This window comes from Tiliqua scincoides, chromosome 6 (genome assembly GCF_035046505.1).
Source record: "Tiliqua scincoides isolate rTilSci1 chromosome 6, rTilSci1.hap2, whole genome shotgun sequence".
Classification (NCBI taxonomy): domain Eukaryota; kingdom Metazoa; phylum Chordata; class Lepidosauria; order Squamata; family Scincidae; genus Tiliqua; species Tiliqua scincoides.
In genome coordinates, this window is record NC_089826.1 from 71,383,257 (window position 1) to 71,399,712 (window position 16,456).

Sequence of the window (16,456 nt, forward strand, 5' to 3'; positions counted from 1 at the left end):
GTATTCACACACCTGATGCCTGGATATGTTTTGCTGCCTTGCCTCACCCTGCTCTCTAGCATCGCTCCTGCCCACTCACCCTGGCAAGATTTTTGCTTTGCTAAACCAGCTGGTTTTTCAAGACAGGTTAATCAAGTCTGACTTCCTTTAAACTAAGCAACCATAGGAGTTCATGCCGATCTTGTAAATGGTACAACCTATTTTCAGGACACAACTGAAGAAATAGTCACATAGCCTGATCTCCACCTAGCAGAATCATAAACTGAAATTTTAAGAGAGCAATAGATGACCCATGTCTACACTGACTTTAGAATCCCTGAAAGTCACTGGTATTTGAATCTCAAATAGTAATAAATATTGCCAGCTACAGAAATTACTGTCCCCTCCCCAACAACAATTCACTGGCACCCTCATTGCACTGGCCAGTGGAACATCACTTTCACCAAAATCCACATACTTCAGCTGGAGGATAGGATTGGGCCATTTGTATTGCAATATAAAGCTACTGCAGCACAGTGGCCAAGAGATACCAATTGTTCCACAGATCTCAAAACTCTGGCTGCTGCTTCTCATCTTCAAAAAGGAACTGGGAGAGGGAAGATTTGGAGGGAAGAAACAGCAAGTGGGCAGAATGCTTAACCACTTCCCTGCCCATCACTTTTCTCTGCATTTCACTCATTTTTTAAAGGGGGGAGTGGCTTTCCTCCAGCCAGGATTCCAGGCCTGCCTTTGCAACAGACTTGTATTTATTTACAAAATATACCATTAATTTTATACAAAGCAAAGTCAACTGATGTTTTTATACTATTTTGGAGAAGGGTTTTGTTCTACCAGCCTGTTCCAATGGTGAATCACTGCCAATCATGATGGAATGACCTGGGGAAATGATACTTTTTAGTGTGAGAAGTCATAAATATTCTCTCTTAAAGAGGCTGGTTTCACATCCAGAGTTTAACTGATTTTAACAACCCCAATGGAATTCCTCCTGATTGCTCTCAGACAGATTAGCCACTCATCTTGGTTTTTTATGCTCCCCAACTTTAGAAGCCTGTGGACCACTAAAGAAAAAGCTGGAATTGTCATGGACCATATGCAAGCCATTGAAAAATACAATTAAATTTGGTAGTGGATGAGTGCTTAGGAAGACGCTGGAAGTGCTAACTGAAGGTTGTCCATTCTTTGCCCTCTCTGGTGGTCCGTGGTGGAGTGTTTGCTCAGCAAGACAATAGTGGTGATTCAAGCCAATCATCTTTTTTTGTCTGAGACCTTGCAGACCACTTATCAGGGTGTCACAGACTACCTGTGGTCTAAGGTCCACAGCTTGGGAACTACAGCCCAATACCTGAAACACTGTAGTTTGTTGGTTCACTTGCTTGAGTTATGCATATCTTTGGCGCCATCTCTAAATATGCCACACAAGACTTTTTATAAAAACTCCTTCCTCCCTTTGTCACATATTGATCCATTTTGGCCAATTCTCCTTTTGTCAGAGGCTTTGCTACTCCTTTCCTGTTTATCATGTGACACACTAAATGGACTCTTTCTTTTTTATACATTGTATCTTGAACTATGCAAGGACTTTTTACATGGGTCACATCAGCTACTCTCGCCCTCTTTTTATAACATGCTATGGTTCGGAGGTGGAGGATTAGTGGATACGTAGCAGTTATTTGCTGCAGTGGAGTGTTGCACAGAATATGCTGAATTAGATAAGGGCTGGACCAGATATTTCATAATCCTTTCCCTCCCCAAAGGACTTCAAAAATCTATACTCCTAGCCTACTTGTAAGAAAATTTTTTACAGCTTTTAGAGCTAAGATTCTCCACCACACCCAAAAGTCACCCAGATCCACAGGAACTTCCTTTAATAAACCAAGAATCCAATTACAAGAATAGGAAATGACAAGAGATTGATACACAAACAATTTAGTTTCTTACCTTGATTTAAACTAACAGTAGTACTGCTCATGGAAGTGCTTTCACTTTTGATTATACAGATAAGTAGCATGATATGCAAGGGTTAGGTTCTGAAGTCATCATATAAAGGGGAAATCACATATAGTTGAGAAACTACCTTAAATCCCCAAAAATACATACTATTTTTTAAATTAACATCACACTAAAAGAGACGTGCAGGAATTGAGACATCTGAGGGAACCTAGGGGTATAAGCAGATTCATTCTGCCATCTCATGCCCTCTCTGGGGCATATACTCGCCAAGAAGAAAGGCAGGCAGAATTGTTTTTCTCTTTTTTTGTGAATGCATATACTTGAACTCGTACAAGTTAATGGCATATATGATGCAGCCTTGACTATATTGCGTTTTGTAATTTAAAAGATATCACCTCAAAATATGTGTAAGCCTTCTAAATTGAGGTCTGCTCATAAGATCCTACCTTCTGAACAAGGAAATACACTTCCTACATGCAAACTGCCTCAGACCTTCCTCCTTTTCGCACACCACACTATGAACTAATTATTAAAACAAAAAATTTGCTAGGTCAAACACCCACACCATGCCACAAATTTTTCTTTGGGTACCTATTAAAGTGAGCTTTCAGTAAGGCTTTCAGTATATTGATTATAATATTTACACTGCAAACAGCGAACTCCCATCCAGTAGCCATACAGGGCTACCAAAGTACTACTTGTGCAATGCTTAACACACACCCACATGAAGTTTTCTCTAGTTTTCCCTAGCAGGAGAGTAATGGAAGGTTTCCAATATTATTGGGAGGTGGGTGACATTTCTTACTTCAGAAGTTATACGTATAAATCTGGATGCTATTCTCCCTCACTTTTTACAGAACCTATACATTCTTCTGCAAACTCAACACCTTTATTTTTCTGGGATGAGCAGAAGATTGCATAACTACAGGAGCACATAGGGGAGGGTAGGATTACAACCTTGACTTGCAATGTATTGTTTTCCTTCACTGGTTAAACACATAATCACAAAGTCGATTTTCTAAGCCTACACTTGTCTCAAGAGACCATTTTAAAAGGACAAAGTCAACGTTATTTTTACCATCTTGCCTTCCATCTTCAATGTCGTTTTTATATAACCACGTTCTAAACAGAGGCTTTTATACATTATTACTGTATTGTTGTCAGTGTTATAGCAAGGTAAATGAACATACTTCAATTCCACAGACTTCAGAAATAACATGATTTCTGATATCTTTGGAAGTCTGTTAAACTGTGCCTTACAGAACTTCCTGATCAGCACTCTGTCAGAAAGTGTTGGAAGCTCACCTCCCTTCCAGGACTCTCTCAGCACTTGTCCAAGAACACTCCTTTTCTCCTTCAAGCAGGATGCACTAGGAATGGAAAGTTCCCCAAGAAGTAGAACTCCTGGGACGTGCTTCCTGAGTTCTCAATTCCCAAAGAAGCCTCAGGAATGGAGAAACATCTCTATTCCCAGAGCAGCCTGCTAAAGGTAGTCCTAGAAAGTAGGTGAGCCTGCCTTCAAACCCCCTTCCAACAGTTAACTACCTTAGGGCACAATCCTAATCCCTTATGTCAGTTTTTTTCCAGGACTGACATAAGGGCAACACAGCTCTGAGGTAAGGGAACAAACATTCCCTTACTTTGAGGAGGCCTCAGTGAGTGACACCCAACTGCAGGACGCAGTACATGTCCCATTGGCACCGCTAAGCCAGTGCTGGAAAGCACTGACCTAAGGGGTTAGGATTGCGCCCTCAAGAGAGCTCTGTCAGTGCTGCTACTCCTCTCTCTACCATGGATGCAATCTAGGAATGCAGACATTCCTCCATTCTTAGAGCACTCTAGGGGGGGAAAGAGCAGAACAGCAGCACTGAGGCAGGGTGACCAGATACAATGGATGACATTGTGCCTATATTTTTAACCATTGTATGGAAAAGGGAGTTTTGGCAGGTGTAGCTTTATAAACGCTTCCATGTTGAGCTGCACATGCCAAAATTCCCTCTTCTACACAGTGGTTAAAGGTATAGGCACTCTGTCCTCCACTCTATCTGGTCACCCTACACTTGGGAAGCTTTTTAAGTTAGGGTTTAAAAGACCCCTTTTAAAGGAAGGAAAGGATATCCAGATTTAAAGAACTTTTGGCATTAACAGATGTCCCTTCCCCTCTACCTGTCTATTAATTTGAGGGTTCACTGTACTTAAAAGTATCTTATTGGTCTCAATCAACAGGTTTTTCTGTTTAGTAGTCTGGGTGGCAGTGACCTTTACCAGATTTTATAAGGGAAGCATGAAAGGGTAAGAAATAATGACTGGCCCAGTGAGGGCCAGTTTGTTTTTGTTTGTTATTGGTGGTCAAATTTCAACTGGAGTCTCCCTAGTTCCAACACACTCAGGGCCCAATCCTATCCAACATTCCAGCAGTGGTGCAGCCGCAATGCAGCCCAGAGATAAGGGAACAAATGTTCCCTTACTTTGAGCAGGCCTCTGTGACTGCTTCCCCACCAAAGGATGAGCTCACATGCCACTGATACTACTGCACTGGCCCTGGAAAACTGGATAGGATTGGGCTCTATGCTGGCTCTCTCTTGTGTTACATACTTCGTTTAGGACAGGTTGACAAACGTCATGGCACTACAGAGAAAGGAGTCAAAATGAAGAATACAAAACAATTCTCAATTTTATGTACTTTCAAACAACATGTATGGCATAACTAGTCGCCAAAGTGCAAAGCAAAAGAATAGTTTTTTCCCATCATTCTCTTGCCTGAGGTGAACAACAGATTGTCCGTTCAAAGAGAGAAGACTAGTTTTGTATTTTTAGATACAAATCAGAGGGGAGGCCCTCTGAGGCATGGGTTCAGCATCCATGGATGTTCAAATCCACAGAGAAAGAGGGCCCACTGTAATTGAAATATTTCAGTACAACATGCAGGTAGTCCTATTTTAGTTTTCCAATTTAAACTGCATGGAAAACCCCTGAAGATATACAGAAATTCACAACAATTTATATCTTCAGGTTTACAGAGTCCTTGAGATGGAGGTACCTCCTCTAATGGTAGAATTTCCTAGAATTAGTCCTTCCCTAACAGACATCTGTTTCCTCTTACAGGCGGAAACATTTTGCAATAAGCTATCAATCTATTTTACTGTGAACACACCGCTTGTCTTGAGAAGTTTGCAATTGTAGTTATCCTCCTCATGACAACACTTTCTGCATGTCTTGAAAATGCAGATAACACGCAATTGCAATATTTAGTAATACTGAAACAAGAATTGTAGAGGATGATCTTTGTATTTGTTAAGTACTACTGCTCTCAGAAACAGGTGCCCATTTTCAGGCACATACATTTAGGAAGTTGCACTAATTTAATGACCATAGTGCAACAGGAGGTCTGGCTCAACTGGTAGAGCTGCCGCCTTGTATGCCTGAAGATCTGAGGCTGCCAGTTCGAAACAACCGGAAGTACCTGAGAACTGACTACACGCTGATATACTGATGAGCTGACCGTCGGTGGCAGAGAGGAGTTGCCGCAAGTGGAGCGTGTGAGGCGAAGGACCAGAGAGAGGCCAGACCGGGAAGGAATCCAGTTGGAACAAGGAGTTCTATGAAAGACTAGAACTATTCAATTGTAAAAATCCCAAGGGGGGTTTAGAACAGCCTGCCTATGTAAACCGCCTTGGATTAAAGTCTGAGGAGAAATCTGACGACCAAAGAAAGGCGGTATATAAATACCTGTATAAATAAATAAAAAACAGCAAAAGAGTGCTATGATATTCTAAGTATATAAATCTCTGCTATCCAGCAAGGTTTTCAGACACTGCACTCTAGAGCACAAAAGCAAATTATTGTAAGAACTCCAGTTTCTGTCTTCAGTAGGAAGGGAAAAAAAACTTGAAGGCACCAGTCACTCAGCATTTTTATGACATTAAATCTCAATGTTGATGAACTCTTTTTGGCAAGGATGCTATAAGTTCAGTACAAGTAGAAGACACTACTGTACACCATAATAAATATGCAGTCCTACAAGCTACAAGTAGTTTTGCCTCCAGGCTATATAAGCATGGAATAAGATGCAGGAAGAGTAGCAAGATTGAAGGCCTCAGTCTATGCATAGCCAGGTCCAGGAGACCTCTTCCTCCTGTTCAGGTGTGCCAGAAACTCCTGCTTCCTGTGCCAACTGTACCATCAATACTGCTAACAGTCCATCCATACTAGAAACAGAACAATACAGGGCAGCAGTACTGTACAAAGAAGTTCAAAGACTACTAGTCTAATTTTTGGATGACAATATGTGAACAACTATTAAGAAGAATGCTCAAGATATTGAAAATTTTCAAAAGCTTAAAGATGAATATATTGAAGCAAGAGGGCAGCAGAAGGTGGACTGTAATCTAGTGATACATTTCTAGATCTTTGCAATAGAGCAGCAAGAACTGAGTCCCAGTTGTTGAACAATAGCAACAAAAAAGACTTCTCCCCATGAAGCTGCTAAAATAAACAAAAGCTTGGAGGAAAACTAGGAGTAGATTTTTGTGTGGAAGTTCTGGCTTTAAAACAAATTCGTGAGCTAAACACCCTGATCCTGAATTCTAAGTGCATGTCTACTCCCTACAGCCACTAGTTTTCACCAGGTTAGGTTGTGGACCTAGAGCAGTGATTTTCAACATTTTTTTGCCTCACAGCACACTGACAAGATACTAAAATTGTCAAGGCACATCATCAGTTTTTTGACAATTGACAAGGCACACCATGCTGTTGGTTGGGGGTTCACATCCCCCAATGGCCCTACTAATAAATTATCCTTACCCAAACTCCCACATCACACCTACAGACCATTCATGACACTCCAGTGTGCCACGGCACAGTGGTTGAAAATGGCTGACCTAGAGGTTCTAGCAACTAACTGGCAAAGGAGATACTGCAAGCCTAGAGTCAAGTCCACCCTTGAATTAAGCCACCTAGCAACTGGTGTACAAACTATTGAACCAATACACACACAACTAAGAAATTTAAGGCATATTTCTGCATCTGCCAAACTAGGTCCTGCTTCAATGAAGACTGTAAATGGGTGACAGGCAACAAAACAGAAGGAGCCCTAGAACAGTGGAAGAACAACTGCTTCGGATGCAGAAGATCCAAGGGTCAATCTCCAGGTAGGACAGAGGAAAATTCCTGTCTGAAAATTTGAGGAGCTGCTGCCAGTCAGCATCAACAGTACTGAGCCAGATGGATCAATGGTCTGACTCAGTATAAGCCAGCTTCTAATGTTCCAGCATGCTATCAAGTCATTTTTCAAAGCCTTTAATTTTGTACAAAACAGTAATTGAAAACCAACATGTGAACTCTCCAAAGGAAAAAAATGGAACTAATTTAAACCCAGACACATACCTGAATACAGTATATACACGTTGCTGGACTGTGGCTACAGCAACAGCTTTTCAGTAAACACCAAAAGCATTTTTGCCATATAGCCACAAATATATCATTGGCATACCACAGTATGACCTTTATCCATGCTCTGAAAGTCAGATGTCAATAAGAGGGAAAAATATTTTTCTTAAACCATAAAGTTTTTTAGGCTCATTAGTCTAAAATCATTAGTTCTTTTTTGAAAAATAGTGTGGGTTAAGTTACATTCAAGTAGTGTTAAAGCCTAAATGTATATTCTCTGAAAGCTAAAGCCTAAATGTACATTCTCTGAAAGCTAACAATGGCCTTCAACACACAAATGAAGATTCCTTTTCAAGGAAAATATTTTTTGAGGTAAGTCTTCATAAATATGGCAAAAATAGGTCATATATTATGTTACTGCATTTAATACTGGAGGCCAAAGACTGACATGTGATCACAGGCACTAGAATCCAGCTCCTGGTTGCAGGAGACACTCACCCACCATGGTTCAGTAGGAGAATCACCCACTATATTTACTTAGGTGATCTGGTAGACTCTTATTTCTATGTGCTTTAAACTACTTAACCCTTGCAATTTGCTCAGTTCTCAAATTATGAACCCTCACTCTAAGCAAATAAGGCGATTTTCATTTTATGAAAACAAACAGCCCTGACCAGTCACCAACAGCCCTTATTTCTGAAAAGTTCTGAGCCCTTAGTTGTTTCTAAACAAAGACACATGTGACAATAAGCAAAGTCTTAGATTTAGCTACTTTGTGCTTCCAGCACAGCAATGGGGTTAAGTCAAGTTTTCTACAGAATAGTATTCAAGTTGTGTTCCAGGGGATTCTGCTGTTTGAAAATGTATCAGGAGTTCCTTACAGAGGTCAGTTATGGCACACAAGCTTTAGAAAGCCCATCACTATTGAGCTTTACTTATGGTGGAAGTATTTTACAATGTACCAAAAGTGGACTGTCAGCCCAAATGTGTACTCTAGAATATGTCCCACAATACTAAGCATTCAGCAGTTCGTTAGCCATCCCTTTGAGGGCAACACACTCAATAGCGGTGGCTAACTAGAATTTCCTGGATGACATGGATTACTTCAACCCAGTTCAGTCCAACTTCTGGTCTGGTTTTGAGACTGAAACTATCTTGGTCACACTGACAGTCTAAACCTTATGGGAGAAAGAGTTGATCCTCCTGGCCTCTAAATGATTTTCATTATTACTCTGCTAGATCACCTGTCTCAGAAAGGAATTCAGGCACAGTGATCCAGTGCTTCCGTTCCAAAGCAGGCAGTTCCAGCTGGCAAACTGCTATGTAGGAAGTGATGCTAAGGAGCTGCTGTTCCTCTTCATGGCATTTACAGAGTGTCACAGAGTTCCATTCTGACTCCCTCACACACTACTTTAACACCTACATGAGTCTATGAAGGGGAATGTGAAATGAGGTGCCTTTTGTAAACCACGGACACCCAGCTCTATCTGTCCTTTTCATTTGACCCAGGTGCAGCAGTGACTGTTCTGAACAAGTGCCAAGGCAGCCAGTAAACCTAAGCTCAGTTTGGATAAGATGACAAAGCTGTTGGTAGGTTGATCAGGAAGGCGATGTTTAGGATGGGGACTGATGCCTGTTAAAATATCAGGCTCATGGCACAGGGGTGTTATTTCAGGCCTTGAAAACTGACACCCATATGTCATCAGTAGCCTGAAATGCCTTTCACCTTTATCAACTTTCACCTTCATCAACTTTAGTTGATGCAACTGCTACAGCCTTTCCTGGGAAACCTTGACCTCGCCATATGCTTCAGTAGCATCCAAATTAGACTACTGCAATACACTATGTATGGGACTACCTATAAAAAAACATTTAGAAACTTCAGTTGGTTGAAAACACAGGGAACAGATCATTAACTAGGACCTGTAGAGCAGATCACGTCCCGACAATGTTCAAATGCTACTAGTTCATTTTCAGTGACAATCCAAAGTGATAGTTTTGAACTTTAAAATTCTACTCTGATTTCAGGATATTAACCTGAAAGATCCCCGGCTCCCAAATGAATCTGTCAGTATATATCTTCAGAGGGCGTTCACTGCGTTGGCCACAAGAAAACTATGAAACACCCTTTCATGACACATTTGACAGACGCATATGCTGCTATCTTTCAGGTGCCCATCACAACTGCTTTGTTTGCTCAAACTTTTGATGGCAACCATTTGTGGTGGATTTTGATCATAATTTGCTACTTTGTATTATAGTTTTGATTATTTGTTGCAAGTCATCACAGGGACACTGATGGAATGGTGGGATACATTTTAAATAACACACACACTAAAGATAGAAAGTTTAAAAAAAGCTACACAGTAAATACAGGGGGGCCCTATATCAGTAGATTGTTGTGTGAGCTCTGGTCCCCTCACCTCTGGAGGGTCATCTGAGCCCGCGTGCATCTGTTTTAATGAAAAAATGTCCTTTTTTTAAAAAAAAGAAGTCACATGCTTTTCACTCTAAGGCTCAGTCTGACCCTAGCAGAGGCCGCAGACAGACACGCACAGCCTCTGCTGGGCTCACATGATCCTGCGGAGAAGAGTGCACTTCAGTTCTGGACGGTGCGAGGTAGCGTTAACCTGTATCTGTGGTTTCACTTAACTGTGGGGGGGTTCCAGAACAGAACCCCTGCAGATACAGGTGTACACCTATATCTAATTGTTCATCAAAACAAACTACTAGTTTTTCCTTTTCTAGAAAAAGCAAGTGAAACATACTTAAACATATTCTTAACCCAAAATTACTATAAATTCTGTGACAGTAATAAAAAGTTTGCCCATTGACCAGTACTTGCCTTTCCAGTTATTTTGAGTATCCATGAAATCACTGACATAAATGAAAGTAGAAAATTAATGTATGTTCTGTACACATTAACACTCATCATGAAAAGTTAAAGACTCTGACTTTTATATGGAAGCATACAGTCGCAAATGCAGGAATTTTAATGTAGGCCTTGATTTTGTGATCTTCATATAAGTAAGTTTACAGTGGAATCAACTGGAGTTCCACATGCAAATCAGCTACAAAAGCAATTTTTCATATTTCCTAAGTTAATTTTGGGCATCAATGCTTTCTTTTGTTAGCAGAATTTAATAGAATAATCCATCATCTATATTTATAGAAAAAAGTTTCTATAAATCCTCAAAGTTAACATCATTGCTTCCTTCCTATGAGACACTAAATCACATTTCAGAGTTTTGCATTTAGATTAGTATATTACAGAAATACAGCCCCTCCTCATCACAAATAAGTATCCAAATCTGTCTGGTTTGACATTTATGCCATTTAGTGTTGAGAAGAAACAGACTTCGTGCTTAGATCAGTTTCTCAAACTTAGGTTGGGACTCACTAGATGGGTCATGAGCCAATTTCAGGTGGACCCCATTCATTTCAATATTTTATTTTTAATCTATTAGACTTGATGCTACCATGGGATGTGACTGCATTTGGGGAAATGTTACAGACCTGTACTTTTAACAAGCTACTATGTATATTCTTTTAACATACTAAATGGGACTTACTCCTGGCTAAGTGGTAGGATTGCAGCCTAGGATTGTTAAAAATTTTCCTGCTTGATGATGTCCCTTCCAGTCATGACATCACTTCCAGTGGGTCCTGACAGATTCTGATTCTAAAAAGTGGGTCCTGTTGCTAAATGTGTGAGAACCACTGGCTGAGATAATTGGAACAGGGGGACCTGTGCTAAAATCCTAAACATGAAACAAACTGGGCTAGTTATGATTGTTTGGCTTAACCTAACTCAAAGAGCTACTGCAAGGACAAAGTGAAATAAAGTGATGTTATATTCAATGTTCCCTCTAATTTCATCCCCACATGTGCAGAGCTCTACCAAAGCTGCGTGGGGGTAATTGTGGAGCACTCAGCAATGGTGTCATCACCAAGCTGAGAGGCCATGCAGCTTACAGAAGGCTGCCTCTTGGCACTCAGTCAGCTTCTCTCCCTTCGGTCTTGCAAAAGAAACCAAAACAGCCCTAGGAGAAAGGTTATTCTGGGGCAGTGAGAGGGAGAGCAATGGGAGAGGATTCAGCCCAAGCACATGGCAACCATTTTCAACTGTATGAGGTTTCTGATAAAGCTGCATGACTTACTAGGAAGGTTGGTTATGTTACCCTGAGCTGCTTGGAAAGACACGACACAAATCTGATAAATACCCGCTACTTCTCATGTCTTATTAATCATACAATACTGACAGGTTTCAATCTTTGAATACCCATCTACACACACACACACACACACACACGGGGAACACTTCCAAATAACACATTTCATGGACAGGTAATACACACTATTAGCATGCACTGAATGGGAGGCACTAAACTTGAAATTCAATCACAAATTTACTATTTGAAATAACAGTCCTTACAAACAATTTTCTATCAATAGGTTCATGTAGAAGAAATGCTGGCACTCCTCAAATTATTTCCAAACTGTGCTGTTCCCAAACTGTGTGTCATGACATCTTGGGGCATCACTTGCCAAGGCGTACCGAGCTGCCCACTGCCCCAGCAGGGAGACTGAGGTACTCTAAAAAGCAGTTGGAGGCTCGAAAAGGCTGGAAGACCTTCAGTCTGCACAAAAAAAGCATGCTGGGGAAAGCCCTCCTGCCTGCCTTGGCCCCCTTACTTCTGTTTGGTGTTTTGGGTCTCTAAATCCAGAACTAACTAGTGATGGTGTCACAGTAACTGAGGGAGTCTCAGTTACCAATAGTTTGAGAACCATGGATTCAAGGATTCTGTTCCAGATACCCTTATGTAAGTTTATGTACATCAGAAACACAAGAGGCAAGAGCAGCCCCCCAAGCTTGTCACTCTGAAAACAAAGCTGGGAAGCTCATCTTCATTTAAGGAGCCCGCACAGAGGAAGATATGAGATCACTGCAGTCCAATCCCCAGCCGACAGTGACCTGGCCCTTGCCTTCTCACCAACTGAAGTAGATGAAGGTGCAGCATGTGGAAGAGGGGTGCTTGTAACTGTGCAGTGTGGCTGTTTCTTGTCTGGCTGAGACAGCACAAGCTCAGGCTGTGAGTGATTCTTGCCACTCTGTAACAAAGTTGGAATCATTCTTGCCCCTTCCTCCGTGCAGGTTCTTTAAACTAGAGGAGCTATTCCAGGTGTGTTTATAGAACTGCAAGCAGCAAGTGCAGATGGTTTTGTCTTGCACAGCCTCTGCCAAACAAGCCCTAAAGCATGCACTCTGCCATGCGCCACCTGCAGCTTGAGCATGCACTCTGTAAAAGAAGTGGCCATCAGTGCCAGGCAGGCAGCAGCACTGCCTGGACCCCTCTCCCATGTACTGCACCTTCAGCACCTCTGCCCAGCTAGCAAAAATGCAAAGGCTGGCTTGAACAGCAATGTAGTCTTTAGGAAACGTACCCTCTTCCTACTCGCATGGAGGCTAGGTTTTTGCAAACTTTGCATAACATCAAAATTATGTAAGTTGAGGCTTACATAAGTTGGGGACTTGGTGTAAATGAACATCCTTGATGAAATATGGCTCAAGAGTTTATTATGTCATCAGTGTACAGGTCAGGAAGTATACATAAAATTCACTACAGACATGATGCAGCCAAAATTAAGACCTTGGGCATATCACAGATTTCATTTCAAGAGATAACCACATGCCATCTTTCACTGAAGTAACAGAAAATGAAAGTGTTTAAATTTGGCTAAATCATGTCCTGTGTATGAGCTCACCTTTCTGATGGAGACACACATGACCTTGCAGGAACACATCTGAATATTTTAGAGATGAACCCAACAAGGTAGAGGGTGAATGGGATACATGTACATGAAAACATGTGTACTGTACAGGTACACTCACGGCAGTGCTGGGATTAGCTACAGCTTCTTATTAAGCAAGCGGCAAACTCAGGTTTGCCATAAGTAGTGACATGGTCCTTAATTATACAGAAAAGCACAGGGAATTACTCCTGCCATGTTTAGGATGGCGAGAGTAGAGTGGTAGAAAACAGAATAAAACAGTGAAGCGTCATTATACTTTTTTCCCCAGTCCTCAAAGCCTGCAACTGAAGTACATACTCCTCCCCAAGAGGTAGGTTTTAAATAGTAAATACTACACATTTTGCCTCATCTACTTGCCCCTCTTGGTTAAAAAGACTGACATTTTGCTTCTGTGTCTCACAGTTATGGTAATACTTAAAACAGTAGCTTTATAAAGAAACAGCCTTTCAAAGTATCCTTTTAAGACATAATGACAACTACACAGGAGCCATATAAATCCCTTCAAAACAGTAGCTATGTACATCGGTTCTGGTGCTTATAGCACTTTTTAATTTTAATACTTTTATAAAGAAACTGGCAAAGGTTGCTTCTATCCGTGCAAAAATTACCAGAAAAAAGAGCAGGAAAAACATGGAAGGAAATGGGAGGTGGAAAATCTGTGGAACACCTTGCCACAGGATGTGGTGATGGCTTCTGGCCCAGATACCTTTTAAAGGAGATTGGACAGACTTCTGGAGGAAAAGTCCATCACAGGTTACAAGCCGTGATGGGTCTGTGCAACCTCCTGGTTTTAGAAGCAGGCTATCTTTGAATGCTAGGTGCAAGGGAGTTGCACCAGGATGCAGGTGTCTTGTTGTCTTGTGTGCTCTCTGAGGCATCTGGTGGGCCACTGTGAAATACAGGAAGCTGAACTAGATGGGACTTTGGCCTGATCCAGCAGGGCTCTTCTTATATTCTTATGTTCTAAATCTGGAGTGTCAAACTCATTTCATATAATGAGCCAGACAGCATCATGGTGCCTGCTGAGGGCCAGAAGAGACATCATTAAGCCAATGATGGCCAGAGATAAGCACTTTGTTCTGACACAGAAACTCAATAGCACAAATGACAGAATAGGTGCAATTTTGTACATAATTTTAAGATTTGAGAGAGCCCAGGGGCCGGATAAATTGCTTCTGGAGGGGCAACACCTGGCCCAGGGACCTTATGTTTGTCACCCTTGTCCTAAATCAAAGGATATTGACAGAGAGATTGCATCCCAGCCTACTCACAGGGCAGTATGTTCTTGGCCAGAACAGGTGGGGTAGGTTTTTTCCCCTCTCACCTTACCTGGTGAGGGTGTGTTGCCATAATTTTAAAGCAGGAATACTACAACTTGGGAGAAAACAGATTAAAACTGATACAATTGGAAAATGGTTTTAAATACACACCCATGCAACTGGTCTATAACAGTGGCTCCCAACTATTCTCACTTCTGTACCTCATTTCCATAAATTGTACCCCTTGGATTAGCAAAAATGATTGTAATTAATATAGTTACTGTGTTTTACGTATTCAACTACTGATAAAACACAATTTGATTATCCAAAATTGGCAGGGCTTTCATAGTCAGCTAGCTGCCTTTCATCCTGCCTTGCCAGTCCAGTAAGACATTTCGCCTTTTTTCCACCACTGTTTAATTCTTTTTTGGGTACCTTCTAAGGGTGCCTTCTAAGTACCCTGGAGGGTACACGTACCAAGGATGTGTGGTGGATGGGATGGAGAGGCAGGTTAAGCAGTGCCTCCTCACTGGAAGGCCCTGGCAAGTACCCCAGGGGTACACATACCAGGGACATTCGGTGGAAGGCAGTGCCTTCCCACAGGAAGATCCTGGAAATACACCTGGGAGTTACATATACCAGGGATGTGCGGTGGGTGGTGAGGTGCAGTGCCTCCCCACCAGAAGGTTCTGGAAATGCACTTGGGGGGGTACATATACCAGGGGTGTGTGGTGGGTGGAGAGGCAAGTGAGGCAGTGCCTCCCCACTGGAGTCATGTGAGGTGCCCAGGCACCCACAACCCACGTAAACAGTTGTGGGTGCCTGGGCACCTCAGATGGCGCTTTTTGAAGGACTCCAGCGGGGAGGCACTGCCTCACCTGCCTCCCCACCCACGCACATCCCTGAGGTTGGGAAGCACTGGTCTCCCTGGGGTGGGCCTACATGGACAGCCAGAGCAGCGGCAGAGGAGGGGTGGGAGCAGCCCCCTGCCCTGGAGGGCCTGTGCTGCCCCCTCCTCCATCTTCCTCCTTGCAGCCCCAGGGGCGAGGATGCCCCCACCCGGGAGGGGGTCAGGGGGAGCGAGGACGGCGGGGGAGGCTCTGCCCCCCACGACAGCCCCTCCAGCGAGGGGCTGCACCGACAGCCGAGGCGCCCGCCCGCCTGACCGACCTCCTCGCTCTTCAGCACCTCCTTGAACTCCCGCTTGATCCTCTGCACCGCGATGTTGGCCATCTCCGCAGCGGGCGCCGCCCCACCCCAGGCCCCCGCCGCCTGCTCCGAGCCGAGCCGAGCCGGGCCGAGCTCCGCCACCCGTCCCCGCCGCCACCGCCGCCGCTCCCCGCTGGCTGCTCCCCGGCCCTTCCAAAATGGCGCCGCCACCGAGCATGCGCGTTGCGGCACCCGGGCGCCTGCCCCTTCCTCTCGTCAGCGCGGCGGGTCCCTCGCCCGAAACCGCCTCTGCGCTGCGCCGCGCCGCCTCGCCCCTCCCCCGCGCAGAACCAGAACGCGGCCGCCGCCAACCGCCTTTGCCCCGCGGGGAGCGCCTGCCCAGGACCGCCCCCTTCGGGGGGGCATGAGGGCCGGGGACTCATTGCGATGAGCGCCTGCCCACTGCGTGACTCTCACACACACCTGTTCCTTCACATAAACTCACACTCACCCCGTTCCTTAACATCCACACACACCCTTCACATACACACACACTCACCCCTGTTCCTTCACATCCACACAAACCCTTCACATACACACACACTCACCCCTGTTCCTTCACACCCACACACACCCTTCACATACACACACACTCACCCCTGTTCCTTCATAACCACACAGGCTCACACCTGTTCCTTCACATCCACACAAACCCTTCACATACACATACACTCACACCTGTTCCTTCACATTCTCACACACACTCACACCCTTCACATACACACTTGTTCCTTCACATACACTCACACCCTCCACATCCACACACATGTTCCTTCACATACACACTCACCCCTGTTCCTTCACAACCACACGCACTCACCCCTGTTCCTATACAC

General features: G+C 43.5%; 1 protein-coding gene across 1 annotated transcript in view; it reads right to left on the bottom strand.

Annotated features, from left to right (window-relative positions):
* The window catches only part of UBE2K (ubiquitin conjugating enzyme E2 K), a 34,081-nt gene extending 18,283 nt beyond the window's left edge, over positions 1–15,798 (bottom strand). The window contains 2 exon segments of the mRNA XM_066632371.1: positions 15,582–15,711; positions 15,713–15,798. Of these exon segments, the coding sequence (XP_066488468.1) occupies positions 15,582–15,711; positions 15,713–15,798 (216 nt within the window).
* Positions 15,799–16,456: the final 658 nt, after the last annotated feature.